Source organism: Aplidium turbinatum, chromosome 15, assembly GCF_918807975.1.
Source record: "Aplidium turbinatum chromosome 15, kaAplTurb1.1, whole genome shotgun sequence".
Lineage (NCBI taxonomy): Eukaryota > Metazoa > Chordata > Ascidiacea > Aplousobranchia > Polyclinidae > Aplidium > Aplidium turbinatum.
Window position 1 is genome coordinate 15,781,980 of NC_137486.1, and position 17,455 is coordinate 15,799,434.

Below are 17,455 nucleotides of genomic sequence, written 5' to 3' on the forward strand. Positions count from 1 at the left end.
TTACTGTGCTCCTATGATGTAATCATGTGGTGTTTATACTACAACAGGTGTGAATGTGTTGAGATACTTCTTGTGTGGTGTATTATTTATATTTCCTGCCATAATGCCACTGGACATTAATATGTCAAATTTATGGTATTAGATTGGGTTTGTCAACTAAATCAGCCATGCTACTGCCTGCAAGGTGTTGTTTTTTGTAGCAATTTGAATAGCCTACCGTACCACTTCTTCAATTCACTGATTTTCTGTTCTTTCAGGTTAAAACGTAACTTAGGTGAGATTAAAAACTTTAAAGTTGTATTATTGGCACCTTTTTTAACTTAAATAACGTCAAAAATAAGATCGCCTATCAAGGAAATTTTGAAGGATTTCCGACTGAGAAAAAAAGGGATTTTTCAGGACAAAAAAGGAAATTGAAGAGGATTTATCAATTGTCAGAAGTGGAAGCACTGTACACAAGCACCATACATCGTAAACATCTGGAAAAATTAAGTTTATTGATAAAACTATTAAATTAAAGCATTGCCAGTTTCGTTGTTTGCTTACCTTGACTTGTAGCCTTTTTGTATTTTGGCATTTTTATGTTAGTATTCGACCTGTTTTTGGGATGATTTGGCCATTTTTAATTTTTGCTCTCAGGCATCCTGTAGTGTAGACTGTAGAGCAGGGGTTCCCAACTTGGGGGGCCATGGCCCCCTAGTGAGCCATGAGCTTTTTCAAGAAGGCCATGAAAAAATTTGAAAAATAATAATTTTTTTAATTTATTACCGTATCCCTAAGTCCACTCCAACACTATATAACAAAAGAAATAAATTTAATAAAAATACTACAGTAGAATTCGCCTATAGTGACACCTGAAGGGACCGCGGAAAAAGTGTCACCATAACCGAAGTGTCACTATAGCCGAATTCTACTCAACTGTTGCGTACCGGTATGCAAATGGGACTTTGCAACAGGTGTCACTATAGGCGAAGTGTCACTATTGCCAAAGTCACTATAGGCGAATTCTACTGTAGTACATTTTGCCTAAATCTTCATGAAATAAACAAGTTTTTTAATTAAAATGACGTTTCTTAATTTTTTCCAAAGGTTGAAAAAAATAGAGGGGGCCATTGATTTTTTAAAATTTTCAAAGGGGGCCACAGTGTAAAAACGTTTGGGAACCCCTGCGGTAGAGAATGATTGTGCAATTAAAATAGGCCTTTATATTCTTTGGTGATATATCATAGTTTGCATTCTATTTAACAACAAGTTTTGTCTAGTTCACCTGTAGGCTAGTGGGTTATAATGGACTACAGTAGCTTTAGGTGTTTTTGACTCGAAATGTTTCAGGTAAAGTAGAGAAATTAATTGAACGTGATATGCCAGCATAATATTTTTTAATGACTGCATATTTTTTTTATTTCAAAGGTATAGGCGACAAAAATGTTTAAATTAAATTTTGGCAAAGAAATATTCGGTTAAGTTGTGCCTGATCTGCTCGCTGATAGCAGATTTGTAATTATTGCAACGTTAGTGTAACACAAACTTTCTTCAGTAGAAATGATTCGATTAGCGTATTTGTCTGTGATGTCAGCTGGCCATCAAATTTCTGGAACTAGGTTGTGTAAAAGGTAGGTTTGAATCCTATGTTTAATAAACACAGTGGCTATTCTTGTGTGATAATCATAACCTTCAAAGCTATGGTCCCCTGATCATTTGGGTATGAAACTAGGCCTAGTTTTTTGATTTTACCTTCTTCAGCAAAGAAAAGTTGGCTTCATAGCCCTGTAAATTGTCATTTACTGCATTGGCTTATAATGTGGTGTGTTGGTAGAGCCTATGTGAAAGGTTTTGGTTTGAAAGACCTCGGTTTCACACAGATTGGAAGCACAATTTTCTTTTAAAAGCAACTGTTTCAATGATAGTGTTTTTTGCACTTCTTCCTGTTTTACGTTTCTTTTCCCAGAGTTGGAGTCTGGAAAGGCACATACCAGATTACCAGTCTCCACTCATCACGATCTAGAGTTTTAGTGTTGGTCATTTGCTACCGCTTCCTGTCATCAAAATTTCAAAAAGTGGTCTTGATATTTGGCCCCAAATATCAAATGAAATACTTCTATCATGATTTTGGGCTCTTGCACCCTCTAGTGGCCATGCAATTTCACCAAACGAGCTGAAAATAGCTAATTTTGCCATATCTCGATAACCGCTTATACTAGAAAGCTAGTTTTTGGCTTAAATGCTGCAGAAGTAACATGTTTCTATCTTATTTCCATAGAACTTTGTCTTAAAAATGTACAGAAAAAAAGTTACAAGCAAATTATTGATTTTAGACCGTCATTAAAAGAGTTGATTGGTATTACCAAGTTTGCAACGCTAATTTGTAGGTATTAATGCATGTTACAATATGTTATTATATATACATTGACTTTTATATCAACCTAGCAACATTTTGCTTTGTAGAGGGAACGATTAAACTTTCATTGTATTGCATCATCCAATAAATATCAGCTTTGGTAATGTTGCATCATCATAAGTTGGTGGATAAGAAGGTATCTTCTTGTTTAACTCTACAAGAAAGGATAGATCGTTCAAAAGTGAATCAGTTAATAGCAGCCTACTCTAAGAAGTAATATTATAACTGTGTGTTTGACTTATTGCAGATATGTAGTTTATCATAATATGTACAAGTAATTGAGCTGGTTAATTTAATTAGCTGAAACATTATGCTAACAAGAAAAAGATCCAAGTCTGTTGTTGCTTGCAAAAAGTTGCACGGTGGAGAAAGTTTTCAAAGTGTTGATAGTTTGCCTTCTGGATTACTCCCAACCAAAAGACAAGTGATTGAACATATGCTCAACTTTGATCACTTTAGAAAGTTGGAAACGGCTCGAATAGTTGCAAAGGAGCTACATGATAGATGGGTTTGGTGCAATGTATTTTCCATTCATGAGTTGAGTATTGCACAAAAAGTCAATCAACTGATGTTAAAATTTAGTGATTTAACTCGGTATCCTAAACAATCTAAAACATCAGATCGTTATAAGGAACTGGAAACCACTTTCTTGCAAGATGTTGATAAGCTTTTTGACATCTTTTGCTGCGATGAGAAACAAAGTAAGCAATTGGAAAGTCAATATGGCTTAAGGATGGCACCAGATGATTATGCATTTTATGAAGATCAAAAAGCAGAACGCATAGGAAAATGTTTGGGTGAAGTTGTGCCACTTTCGTCAGCTGATGAAAGATTTGGAAGGCAGTCAAGATCAATCCAGCATCGTGATGTTTCTAACACAGGTGCCAGCACTTTTATTGAGCAATTCAATTGTAGTTCAAGCGATTCAGAGTCCATGCAATCGACATCTTCTGGTAATAATTCAATTTTTACGAAAGAATCTCAATCATCAAACCAAAATCGTGTAAAGTGGACCAACTTGGCAAGAGTTTGTGAAAGGTATAATCTATCGGACCGTGCAGGAGCTGCTGTTGCAACTTGTGTTTTGCAAGATGTTGGAATGATCAACGAAAAAAATGATTCATTTGTGGTAGATCGTAGCAAGTTACGAAGAGAGAGAGAACGGTGCAGAAAAGAAATACAAGAAACAGAAGCAGAAAACTTGAAGCTTGTAAATGGACTCTACTTCGATGGAAGAAAAGATGCCACTTTAATTATGGTTAAAGCACCCACTGGTAAAAGCTATATGACAACAGAGCTGGAGGAACATTTTGTTTTAGTAGGAGAACCCGGAGAATATTACCTCACTCACTTGTCCCCTCCCAATGGAAAAGGTCGTGTTTTGGCAAAAGAAATATTTGAGTTCATTTCCAACACCGAACTCTGCACAAACTTAGCTGTTGTGGGATCAGATGGTACAGCATCAATGATAGGGCGATTCAATGGCTGCATTCGTGCAATGGAAGAACTGCTACAAAGACCACTTCAATGGGCTATCTGCTTGCTTCATGCTAATGAGCTTCCTTTACGACATGTTTTCACAGAATTAGATGGCACTACAAGAAGCCCAGATAGTTTTAGTGGTCCAATCGGTTCAAAACTAGATGGTTGTGTTTCTGAATGGCCAGTTGCTAAATTCAAAAGCATCCCAAACTCTCACTTTCCAGAACTACCTCAGTGTGTTGTTGAAGACTTGAGCACAGATCAAAAGTATGCCTACCAAATGTGCACAGCTGTTTTGATAGGTGTAGTTGAACTAGATCTTCAATATTTAGAGGTTGGGCCGATTGTTCATTCAAGATGGTTGACTCTTGCATGTCGAATATTGAGGTTCTATGTGGGTCGTGGGACAGAGTGAGCCATCAAACAATCTGAAATATCTTGCACAATTTTGTATGAAGGTGTATTTTCCATCGTGGTTTGAAATCAAAATGCACAATTCCATCGTTGATGGTGCTAAGAATTTCTTCAATATTGTTTTCCGTGTCACAAAGCTGCCAAATACACGAATTCGCACCATTGCACTATCTGTGTTACAAAGAAATGCGTATTTTGCACATCCAGAAAATGTTTTGCTGGGAATGCTTGGTGATAATGATGAAGGCCTCCGAAGACTTGCAGTAAACAAGATCACAGCTATGCGTAAATCAAACGCACAATACCACATTCCAATTGACAACTTTGAAGGTGGATATGTAAATGAACCCAAACCTCAAAACAGCAACATTGACACCAACATCAGATTGTTCCAAATTCCAGTTATCAACATCAAGGCTAAATCTTTCCACCAAATTGTCAACTTAAACCTCAAAGATATCGAACAGCCGCCAGCAATCAAGAACTTGTCAGACCTCGAGCTGGAAAATCTGAGAAAATCACCATTAAGGCTCAATCATCCTTGCCACAACCAGGCAGTGGAAAGACATGTGAAAGTGGTGACTGAAGCATCTGCTCATGTATCTGGATTCAAACGTAGAGATGGCCTCATCAGACAAAAACTAAAGTCCCGAAAGCTGATGAAATTCTTCAATACCAAACACAATTTTAATGTTTGTGCAGACTAATACTGTGAGATACTGAAATTACCTTTGAAATTTTTGTGTTTTCAATATGGAGTTGTGTGATACAAACCCTACAGCAGCATGTCGGCAAGAATGTGAAGGACTGATTCACATTAAGTGCTTTGACTCCGATATGACACTTGAAATACAAATTAGATATGCAATTGTGCACACAATGAATTTAGTTTATTTGTGAATTTCTAAAACAAAACTATATTCTTCCCTATCAAAGCCGAATTGCGACAGTGTGAATCAGCCATTAAAATAGTGGGTTTCCCGAAGTCCATTTTGAAATTAGACTGTTTTATTGATTCTTTGATTGCTAAGATCAAGTGTATTTACACTAGAACGGGTTTTCATTTGTTTGAGTAAGTTTTTAAAAGTAGTTCTAATTGATGGGGTTTGTTTCATAGTCATAAGATCAATCATTATAGACTTTTGACATCGCACCCACTGCATCAGTACTTGATTTTGCTTTAAAAAATCAATAATTTGCTTGTAACTTTTTTTCTGTACATTTTTAAGACAAAGTTCTATGGACTTAAGATAGAAACATGTTACTTCTGCAGCATTTAAGCCAGAAACTAGCTTTCTATTGTAAGCGGTTATCGAGATATGGCAAAATTAGCTATTTTCAGCTCGTTTGGTGAAATTGCACGGCCACTAGTGGGTGCAAGAACCCAAAATCATGATAGAAGTATTTCATTTGATATTTGGGGCCAAATATCAAGACCACTTTTTGAAATTCAAAAAAAAAATTTTTTCACTCCACCCTAGTCATCATTTGTTGTATCAGCCCATGTCTTCCTGGGACGTCCAAGCATTTTTGTTCTGGGAACTGGCACATCTTGGCAATTATTTATCCATCCGGAGAGATGGTTAAAGCGAAGGACATCCACGATCTTTGGCAAGCCCAGCTTAGCTTGTAGTGTGTTTGAGCTAGTGTACTAAATCTCTTGTGGTCTGATGTTGCAGAGCACATATCATTGCGTGGTCATTTTGTTTGATTCTACCAAGTACCTCTTTTGTCACAGTTCGGCATTTGGTCGTACACAACATCACACTCCTGACACAGTTGTTGGAGACCTTGCCTTTACTGAGATGGGGATATCTTTGTCTGAGTATGGGCAGTAGCCTATTTGTTTGAATTTAGCCCAGGCTGTCTTCATTCTAGCGGTGGAGCTGAAATCGATACCTCCTGCACTGAGCATGTCACCTAAGTGAGAATGCATTTATCATCTATTTTGACGTCAGTAATGGTTCTACCCTCTATGAGCTCGAGCTTCTCCTATACAAAGCTCGAGCTTCTCCTATACTATACAATTCTCCTTACATCTTTTACACTTAAAGGTTGGGTCAAGTTTCAGTCTGCTTGGGCCACTGTACTTTTTCTGAAACCAGAGGAAGCAAGTGTTGCACTGGATGGAATTTGTGCCCACGCCGGCCCTACACACAGCAAAAAGGCAACATCCTGAGTCTTTTACTCGATGCAACTCTTTTTCGCTGATCATGATCTTGGCCATATTGACCTTTAGCCTTTGGCTCCCAAGTTGTCCTTCCACCTGAGAACCTCCCTTGAAACCTGATCAAAAACCTTCTCTAGATCGATAAAGGCAAAGTAGAGTTTCTTGTCTGCGCTGAGAAATTTCTCCTGCAGTTGTTGGACAATGAAGGTCTCGTCGTTAGTACCTTTTATTTGTACTTTTTGTTGTCACAAAAATCTTTATTATTTTATATATTTCACATATTTTAAACAAAAATTGTTTTCAATGCTTTTTGGAGTAATAACTTCCAGTTTCAAGTTTTCACTTGTCTTAGAACTTATAATGCTCTTGGTAAGTTTTGTTTAACAAAAGAGGATGTAGCAATGCTTCCAAATCAAAGTGCTTGTAATTTTTCCCGTGCAAGTGTATGCTCTAATATTTCTGAAGAAAGCCTTTTACTGCCAAGTACGGTACATGTATAAACTTACATTTTGCAAAATGTATTGCTCCAGAGCATTACTTCATGCTCAAGTGACATTTTAAAGGAACAGTAGTTTTAAATGCTGTAGTTACTGGTACTGCATTTGTGAATTATAACCTGTGCCGAAAAAAAAAAAGCTTGAGATGATTTGCATTAGATAAATGTATTTAAATTTATTATTATATCTCTTAAAACTTCCAGATTTCATGTATTTCTAGTAGGCTTATATCATAAGATACATATTATTCAGATCAAGATTCTGATTTATCTTTATTAAATTGCAATAACTATAATTGCGATTTGTTTTTAGATTTTACAGCACAATTGAAAATTATGACATCACTGTGGTAGGAGGAGGTATTGTTGGTTTAGCAACTGCAAGAGAACTAATACAGAGACATCCAAACCTTTCCTTAGCTGTTGTTGAAAAAGAGAATGACTTGGGTATGAATAAAACTACCGTACTGTACTTACAAATAGTCATGAAATGTATGATTGTAGGTCTCAATATGTCCTTTTTTGCAAATGTTGTTAATCTTATCTTGAATTGTAACGATTCAAATTTAGTATTTTTGATTGTGCTAAATAAAGCATTTTATAGACAACTTTTATTAACCTTTTTTAAAAAGATATCTTTTTCAGAATTTCTAAGTGTCACTTCACTGTTGTCCCAAACTTTTTTTTATTAAAGCAACTTTTTCCCTGAATTTAGCATTACATCAAAGTGGACACAACAGTGGTGTAATCCATGCTGGAATTTACTACACACCTGGATCACTGAAAGCAAAGTTATGCGTCGAAGGTCTTCAGTTGATGTACAAGTATTGTGACAAACATGATGTTCCATATAAACAAGTTGGTAAGGTATGCAGCATGCTTGAATTTGAAAAATTAAGATGGCCGTTTGATGCTCCTAGTGTTTGTTATTAATGAAAAAATGCATGGAAGTGATAAAAATCTTATAGTATCTCTTAGCTGGCTTGTAGATGTCATAATTTTATTTGTTTATCATACTTTACATACCATATATCAAACGGAATGGCCCGTTTCGGTGAGTCCGATTCGGTGAGTCCGACCCCTTAACGGGGGATTTTTTCAATTTTTTTTTTAATTATTGGGTACCGTAGCCTAATTATCATTGCCGTTTTAGGGTTAGGGGTTAGAGGTTAGGAACTCACCGAATCGGACTAACCAAATCGGACTCACCGAATCGGACTCACCGAATAGTAGCAGACCCTATATCAAATATGTTCAAATACTGTATGAAAAAACTTAAATGAAGTAGTATAGTAAATACCCAGGCCACGTTTTGAAGAAATCATGATGTACACGATTATTCAAATAGAATTTATTGGCGTGTAATATGTAAACTCATGTTTTGTTGAAGTTTGCACTGGAAGGCCAAACACGGTTTTTGTCAGCAGAAACTGAACGGATTTTGATTTTTGTAGTTGATTGTTGCTGTTGACAATGAAGAAGTTGGCCGCTTGGATAAATTATATGACCGCGCTTTAGAAAATGGTTGCACGGTTACCATGGTTGACTCGAAAGGTATCAAAGATATTGAACCCTACTGCCAGGTATAAGTAATACTTTACACACAGATGAAAAAAACTGCATAATATATTCATGGTTTTGTTTTTGTTGTGATATAGAGGTAGATTATTTTTGAATCACTAACTCAGATAACATTAGCGCACACACCAAGTAAACTATTTCTCTGTTGAAGTTTTGCCTTAATAATTATTTTTCCAAATACATATTCATGAGTGTTCATAAGCAATAAGCACACACATTACACAAGTAACCTACCTATACCATAGGCGCCGACTTTTCAAAAAACCTTGGGGGGCGAGAAAGGTGATGACGTCATAACCGTAACGCTATTTTACTCAATTAAAATAGTCTTTGATTAAGCTTACTGTCCTGTTTATACTGACACCTGGGTCGCAAACCGAATTTATTAAAACTGCTGCTTGAAACGATTAGTTTTACACATGCAGGACGCCTAGACGTAAAAAATTGTTATTGTTAGATGTTAGGTCATAATTGGAACAGTTGGAAAACAAGCCGATTAATTTCCTTTCCTGCGAGGGCATAACAACGATCAAGACAGTGAAGTTATCGAAATAAAACGCAAAAAATCATGATCAGCTATCAGTTTTATTAACCTCGTTTTGCTAATTACTTACCTTCAAAGCGTTAACAACGGCGAAGTGTTTTCTCTTGTTTTTTTGTCGAAAGTCTTTGTAGTCGAATACTGTCGAGTATAGGTCGAGATGTTCGCAAGTGATGTTCACCTCAAAAAGACAGGTTGAACTTATACACGGAACAAGCTGTTTTTTCCAGGCAGATTACAAAATGAACGCATTTTTGCTGCGGGAAATTGCCGACGTAGATTACGGAAGGTGAAATGGCGTCGGCGGAAGCAAAGTTTTGAATACGTTTATTTGCAGTGATTCAACCTTAATTTTCAATTTTAATAATTTCTTGTCAATTCTAAACTTTATGCACTTGTTAAGCAATATGCAAAGCTCACGAGACAAAACAGCGGAAAGAGCTGTTTTAAGAGATCGATTTTTTTATTTTTGCGTGTAAGATATAATCGTTCTCATTACGTTGAAGTCGATGTCAAACCTTAGCGGCCGCATAAAACGATGATGTCAGGTTAGCTGGGTGATAATAGCGGTAAAAGACGTCGTTAATGCAGGCAATACCTGCAACCAAGCTCATTAAACACATTTTCTTTTATCGGTTTTCAATTTAATTCTCACACATTGCGAACAAAACAATGCGTTCTGTTCAATCATAATAATTGATCTCACAGCTGGAAGACCTCGTTGAAAATAGCACGTCTAATTTACCGTAGTTGGTTTACTTAATATTGCCGTGAATAGTTACGTGACTATTCCAACAGCGTAAGTTACACTACGATCTACTTTGAAATTTCCATACCTCATGTCAATCCCAATTCTTAGATGAACCATCGAATGGTAGTGTCGGAATAAGCTATTCGACTTATACACGGGTGAAGGAAATAATACCAATTTTCGGCTCAAAAGTAGAGGGGTTCGACGTATACGAGATTGACCTATACTCGAGTATAGGCTACACGGTAGTGCAGGAGTGTCAAATTTCATATAGATGAGTGTATATTGATGAGTGTATGTGATGTATATATTTTCACAATATTTACATCAATATAGTGCTTATTCAAGCAAAACACGGATGACAATTTTGAAAAATGCATTTTTTCTTTAAGCTGTATTCACGTAATTGTTCGTTGTGTCGTAGTTTCAACTCAATAAAGTTTGCTAAAATCGATTTCATGTTTGAAGTCACAAAAAAATCTAATGGACGCTTTGATAACTCGTGAAATGAGAATAAACATTCAACCTCGCATTCGCTTTTTTGCTACCACGCGTTTTGACTTTGAAGTTGCTCCTCACGCACGGGAAGATAAGCAGTGTGTGACTGTGAACGTGCGCATCTCAGTAATTCACGTTCCAGCGAAAGCCAAGCGATCAGCTGCTGTTTTGCAGTCAAGAGCAACGTTAGGCTGTTTTTCGCTTTCGGCATTCTTTAAATCCGTTTAAATGATCTAAATCTTTTTCGCGAAGTATTTTATCTTTGAAACACCACTTGTAATTTAGACATTTTTGTTGCCCCTCAACCATAAATTAACGGGGGGCGCCGCCCCCCGGCCCCCCCGGAAGTCGGCGCGTATGACCTATACACATACTTTATGCTGTTCTTTGTGAGCCATTTCAATTGTATGATACTTTTTATACCATCATGATGTGCTACAACGGAGACTTATTGAGCTTTGAAGTTAATCACATTATTTGCGTTGGCTGTAGGTTTGACCGCGTTAATTAACGGCTTTCATTTTTTGCAGTCTTTTTTCAGTCTTTTTTGGCTGACGTATTGCATTGTATACGAACAATTTTGTTTGATGCAAAGTATGAATAAGTATGATGGCTGAAAGTATTGCATCAGTTTAAAATAGTAATTCAAATCATCTTCTATTAATCAAATGCTTATAGAGATTGGTTTGTTTCACATTCTGTAAGCACCTTGTTTCGTTTCAACACACATTAAAATTGTACTGCGTTCATATTCGGTTTGTTTCAGGGATTAAAAGCAATTCATTCGCCGCTAACCGGTATAGTAGATTACGGTTTGGTTGCAAGAACGTATGGCAAGGAAGTAGCACAAATGGGTGGAAAAATTTTAACAGAATTTGAAGTGTCAAAGTTTTCAGAAAATCCTGGTAAGTTTGTAGTTGGTAAGTTGTTGGCAACCTATCTATGTGCACATTCGATGCCGTTTAATGGAGTATTTCTAACCAGCAACGTTTGCATGATTGAAAATAGTATATATGCTAGGCTATACAATTTTAAGCTCTGCTGCCCCCCGATACTTATCCTTTCTGTATCAATAGACATTGGACAGGCAATCAATGCTTTTAAAGCTATGTTTTTGTACATACGACTGTTCCTTGCCGAGTCGATGTCCCCATAGTCAATGCTAAAATAGCGTTGTGCTACATATGTAGCCTACAATACATAAACGCAGATCAGTTCAATTGACTGCTTATCGGGTATGTTTTTGTTTAGCAGCTTTCCATTAAGTTGCTCTAAAACCTTTTTGTTTTTAGATGCTGATCATCCTATATCAACCCATGCTAAGGAGGGAGGGGTAAGAAAACAACAGTTTTTCTCTATACGTATATAAATGTTGAATTAAATTGAGATACGTTAGATCAGCGTTTCTTCACCGTTGCGCCGCAGGAAAATGAAAAACTATTGAAAAATTTGGATTATTTTTAGAATTAGTGACAAAAAGTTTGTGTTGTCTAAATTTGAGGCAATAAAAATCATTTCTTCGGCTCTTATTTGAGGAACATCTGAAAAGCTAATTAATGAGCGTAGTGGAAACTCGTCTATGAGAACAAGATTTTACTGAAGTTAAGTCTAAATAGCTAAGTCTGCCAAGCGTAAGTTTCACATTAAAATGCCTATTTCATAATGCATGAAAAATAAAAGTGTGTGCAGTTCTTATTCATATCATTTTATTTTTCGTCATTAACGCGTCCGGGACGAAAAAGATACTACTAACTACAATACTAGTCGATATTGGCCTATCAGCACGTCAGTGAACGGGAAAAAAAGGCAAAACCTTGAACGGTTTAAAATATGCATGAATAGATCATGTAGCAGGCTACGGGTATAATATGTCTGTAGTTAGTACGGCCATAAAACCCAAAAAACATACAGTAAAAATTAAAACAAAGAGAAGTACACAATACACATGTAATGATAGATTACAGCCTAATGAAAAGTGTTATGGATTGAATTTGCCAGTTTCAATACTGATGTGGATGAGCATTGAGCAGCCATCATCATAATAAGACGAGGAAAGAAAACCGGACATACAAGAAACCTATCCTCAGGCAAAAGCCCGTTTCGATATGTCCCAGGAGAGCAAGGTGTTGAGCTCTTTCTATGCTTAGACTGCACATCACATAGTAGCCTACGATGATTGAGGTTGGAGATCCAGTTTAAGTTATTGTTTTTTGTCCTGGTGAAATGGTTGAGCTGGTAGATAAGATGATGATGTCCTGATGGTGTTGATGAAAGTTTCATCCCCTTTTGTGACGGCGTCTTGTTGGTGATGAAGTGTTGCGTTTGCTGTTGATATCTACAGACATAAAAGTACGGCACAAGCAGTCGGTAGTGTTGTTAGGTAGGCCTAATCTTTTGTAAGTTATTTCGAATTTCAACTGAAATCTTTACAAGAATGCAAAGCAGTCTTCCTGCGTGGTCTTTCTATTACGTATGTGTTTTATTTAAATTTTATTAATATTGTCCGGTTGTATAATTTTTGTATGTTTTTAGTTTCAATTTGATAGGTGGTTCAATTTATTAAATGATGTGATATTTGTTGTACTCAGATCTAAATTTTTTTCAACCGAAGGTTGTACTGTGTGTTTTCATAATTTGAAATTTTTGCAGTAAAGGCTTTATTTTTTTTTTCAGCTTATCTCATTGCGCATACAGTACTTTAAAAATATTGCAAATATGAGACATGTGTAGTAACTGTAGTAAAAACTTGCAAGCAATTATTGAAGAGAATTAGCCTGCTGGTATACCCTTGGGCCTTAACAATTTGCGCTCACTTCGCTCACCCTATCCGTCGCCACATTTTCAGAGGTCTACAGGTACGCCCTGAGGTAAAAAGGTTAAGAAACACTGCATTAGACTGTAGACTGATAGTACTTCGCTTTTTGTAACCGAAGCTTCTTGTTTTACCCAGAAAATTATTAATTCTAAGTACGTGATTACGTGCGGTGGCCTGTACGCGGACAGGTTAGCAACTTTATCTGGAGGAAAACCTTTACCAAAGATTGTCCCATTCCGAGGAGATTATCTTGTTCTGAAGCCGGAAAAGAGTCACATCGTACGAGGAAACATATATCCCGTGAGAAAATTAATTAACTCAAAATGCTGTCGTATCATTCAACTTGTTTTATTTCGCAAGAAATCCGCTCGAAGTTACTTTTATACAGGCAATCAATACTTCGAAAGAGCGTGCCTCAACTAAAAGCAGTATCAGTTAAGCATTATAAAAATTGGCTTTAGGTTCCAAATCCTAAATTTCCCTTTCTCGGATTCCATTACACCCCGCGTATGGATGGAAGCGTATGGTTAGGTCCGAACGCTGTTCTTGCCTTTCGGCGGGAAGGTTACCACTTTTTTGATTTTAACTTGAAGGATTTCACGGAAGCGGTGACGTTCAGGTTAGTAATGTTATCCTGCAAACAAAACAGCTCCTGTTGCAAAGTTTTTATTCACCACGAAATAACAGTGAGAATACGTCAGTGGCTTTGGCGTACAAAATTTTGTTTGGCTTATCACAACGTTAATAAGGTCGATGGTTACATTTCTTTGCTCTGTTCATATTAGGATCATTATACAACTTTGTGAAACCAAAACTGCAAAAAGGGATCGCTGATACAAAGCTGTTTTGAGATGTATTTTGTGTAATTTAAAATGTGATGGAACAACTATTAGAAGGAAAATGAAATAGGGGCATATCACCAAGAATTTGGCCTAATGATAATAAAGACTGGTTAGGACTTGATTACAATACTGCAATCGAAAAGCTTGGCGCTTTGTCCTCCAACCCTCAACGAGAAACTTAATGCTGATGATTATATGCTACGTTGGTTTACGTAACGAGATGTGTGTTTCAACAGCGGCCTGCAGAAGCTTGTTTGGCGGAATCTATCGGCTGGGTTTGGTGAAATCTACCGAATCGCTAACAGAAATGCTCAAATTGAGAAGTTGCGAAGGTTCATACCAGAACTGAGCAAAAATGATGTCGTCAGGTAATTGTCACGGGGTGAGGGATTCAAAAATCCATGGTTCTTGTCCGACTGGGTTGTTAAATACCAACCGCAGAGCCCCCGAAACCCTACCGATTCCACAACCTTATTTTTCATGTATTAAGTGGCACGGAATGCATTTGTTGATAACGATAAACGGAATTTCATAAAAGTTATAATTTTTTTTACGAAAGGAACAAAGATGTTTTTTTCATGCAGGTTTATGTATGGTGATTCAATTTGAGTTACATAAATGGAACTGGTTGGTTTAAATTTTTATCCTCGACTGAGAAAGCTTCTAATTGGGTTTTCCCCGGCTGTTTCGCATACTTGAGAGGCTTGAACCACTAACGCACGCCCTGTTACCGAGATCTGCATTGTGAAGTTTCCTTGTGAAGTCCCCTTGTCGGAGCGTTGTTGTCGCCCTTGTCGGTGAATTATTCCATCCACTAGGTACCGCTGAATGGAGAGCAGTCTTTGGTCTTTGGAAAGCGCTGCTCAAGCGCACAATCCGAGAGTCGAACTAGTGTTGCTTGATCTTGCGATTTTATCGTGCACAAAGTCCGGCGCAAAATAACGCTTGAAATTTTTCTTCTCAGTGGCCCATCCGGTGTGCGTGCTCAAGCCCTGGATGCAAGTGGGAATCTCGTGGACGATTTTATCTTCGATAGCGGTGAAGGTTCTGTTGGTAAACGGATGCTTCATGTCCGTAATGCACCTTCACCGGCAGCCACTTCTTCTCTCGCTATTGCAAAAATGGTAGCTGATGAAGTAAAGATGAGATTTGACTTGTAAAGCATTGTTGCAAGAGCGAGTGTTTAGCTGCGTTATCATATTGAGAGGCGGCCAAACACATAAAAACTTGAATTTACTGTATTGCTAGTCATATTTACAACTGAAATTGCATCAACGTAATAGCCTACCTCTTTAACATCATTTAGCAAAGATTTTATACCACATTTTTTGCTTTTACGACGTTTCCGGCAATTCCCACAGTATTTACAGCAATTAGAAGTTTAATGCTGTAGGCTGGTGCTTGCGTTAATTGCAATTCAAACGTAAAATTTATAATTTATACGCTGTGCAATATGGTAATGCCTGGATGCGGCCGAAAATTTGTTTGGCAAATTGAATGGAATTGGTGCGTTTTGCAGTTTGCTTTATCGCAGTGACGTAGCTAGAAAGCAACTGTTGGAAGGGAAACGTCATTCAATATGAATTACTATGGTAACGAAACATTTTTTTAGGAATGAGGCAAGATAAAATTAGTGGGGGTAATTAGATATAATTAGTTTGGCCTCCCATGTCCCACCGTGCTACGTCCCTGCTTTGTCGTGATTGATGATCATGAGCCTTTTGTGAAATCTCTAAACCACCCGCATGGCATAGCCTACCGTTGTCATTGTTTTACAACTGTACGATACCTTTAGCAGTAACTAACGCAATTTTTCATGGCATAAGCTAATTGATAGGCACCTTAGTCTGCTTGTTTCTTTCTCTACTTTGCTATAATTGTCCATTGGATAGTTTGTGTACGGGTTCCCTTGTTCTAAGCTCAAGTGAAAATGCAGTCCACTTGTCAACAACATATCCTGTCAATAGAGAAATAAAACATAGTAACTTTAGCGGGTTTATCATACTTTATTTCACACAAAATATAACATAATTAAAATAAAATAAACTCAAATGTTTTCGACACGTACGTGTGTCCTCATCAGGAATTAAATCTGCAATACATAAAATGAAAAATCGTAAGATAAATTTGACTATGCACTGTAACTGTAACGACACTCTGGACTGAAAGCACAAACTGAACAAATGATACGAGAATGACTGCGAGTAAATTATGCGGTGGGAAACAGATCACTTGATCATGTGATCTGTTAAACCCGCTAAAGTTACTATGTTTTATTTCTCTATGGTTCAACAATGCAAACTCTCTACCAAAGCTTTATCATATCCTATCAACTGTCATAGCTATGCTATGAAATAAAGCAATCAGTTTTAGAGTAATTTTAAACCTGTTTTTATACCGCTATTTCCCCTTCCATCAATATTGCTTGCTGATTGCACTTACCTGATTTTATCTTTGGTTTAATTTACAAAGAAAAACAGCAATCCAATCCCGCTTTCATCTTAAAATAAAAAATCCTAAAAAAACATCTGTTGTATAGTAGCCTATGTTGCTTTTGTGCACCATAGTGGGCGTACAGGCTGTCGAGCAGTCGCTGTAGACAACTGGTCGACTCTGATGTTTCGGGATGAAGACCAGGCTTCTTGTAGCAAAATGGAGAAAGTAAGCTATTGGCTGCTACAAACATTGCTGTCAATCCAGGTTGGATTTGGGAGTTAAACTGCACAAAGCGTGGAAAGTTGTAAACTTTACAAGTTGTCTACGACTCTACGTTACCGACAGAGTAGACTACTACATTTCTTACGGTACCATTTTAAAGCATTTTAATTTCAATCCTGTTTTTCATAAAGCTTAATTTCAAGGATTGCCCACTTGCAATGCATGATTGATTGACACAGATTCTTGTAGCCCACTGACGCCTGAATAGCGTTTGAAAAGGGACCTACGGTTATTGTGATAATGTCGCAAACATTAACTTCAATTGTAATTTGTTGTCATCAGTAAGCCTACATTGTTGAAGACCTTTTAGCCTACGGTTTAGGCTAGTCCTTCCTATGAAGAGGATATGAGAAAAGGAAGATCTGAAAAGACATCGTGAAGAATGATCTGACAAAAAACTTCAAAATTGAAGACACCAACGATAAAGAGAAATGGAAGAGTTGTTGCTGAATGCTGATGTGTCGAGTTGGAGACCAGGGTACTTTGAAGTAAAATGGAGAGAGGAGGTGACTCGTTTCTACAGTAGCACTAGTTGCTACGTTCATCTGATGAAAGTAAAATTAACAACAAACAAGATGGTTTATTGCTTCACTGACGTTTCGCGCACCATGACAATGCGTATACTCAGAGCGAATAACATACAAAATAAAATTTCACCAGGTTATATACTGCAGTGCGATTGAAGGCAAGAAAAATAAAACACGCAATATTTTAAAAAATTAGCCAATGATGTGTGAGCGGTTACCAGG

At 37.1% G+C, this 17,455-nt stretch overlaps 1 protein-coding gene across 1 annotated transcript; it reads left to right on the plus strand.

Annotated features, from left to right (window-relative positions):
• The first annotated feature begins 1,414 nt into the window (after window positions 1-1,414).
• On the plus strand, window positions 1,415-16,505 carry LOC145784552 (L-2-hydroxyglutarate dehydrogenase, mitochondrial-like). The gene is made up of 10 exons (XM_082596394.1): window positions 1,415-1,613; window positions 7,274-7,407; window positions 7,676-7,827; window positions 8,415-8,543; window positions 11,098-11,236; window positions 11,624-11,664; window positions 13,282-13,446; window positions 13,608-13,765; window positions 14,225-14,356; window positions 14,953-16,505. The coding sequence occupies exons 1-10, from the start codon at window positions 1,543-1,545 to the stop codon at window positions 15,146-15,148; spliced, it is 1,317 nt and encodes a 438-aa protein (XP_082452520.1). The 5' UTR covers window positions 1,415-1,542; the 3' UTR covers window positions 15,149-16,505.
• The last annotated feature ends 950 nt before the right edge of the window (window positions 16,506-17,455 follow it).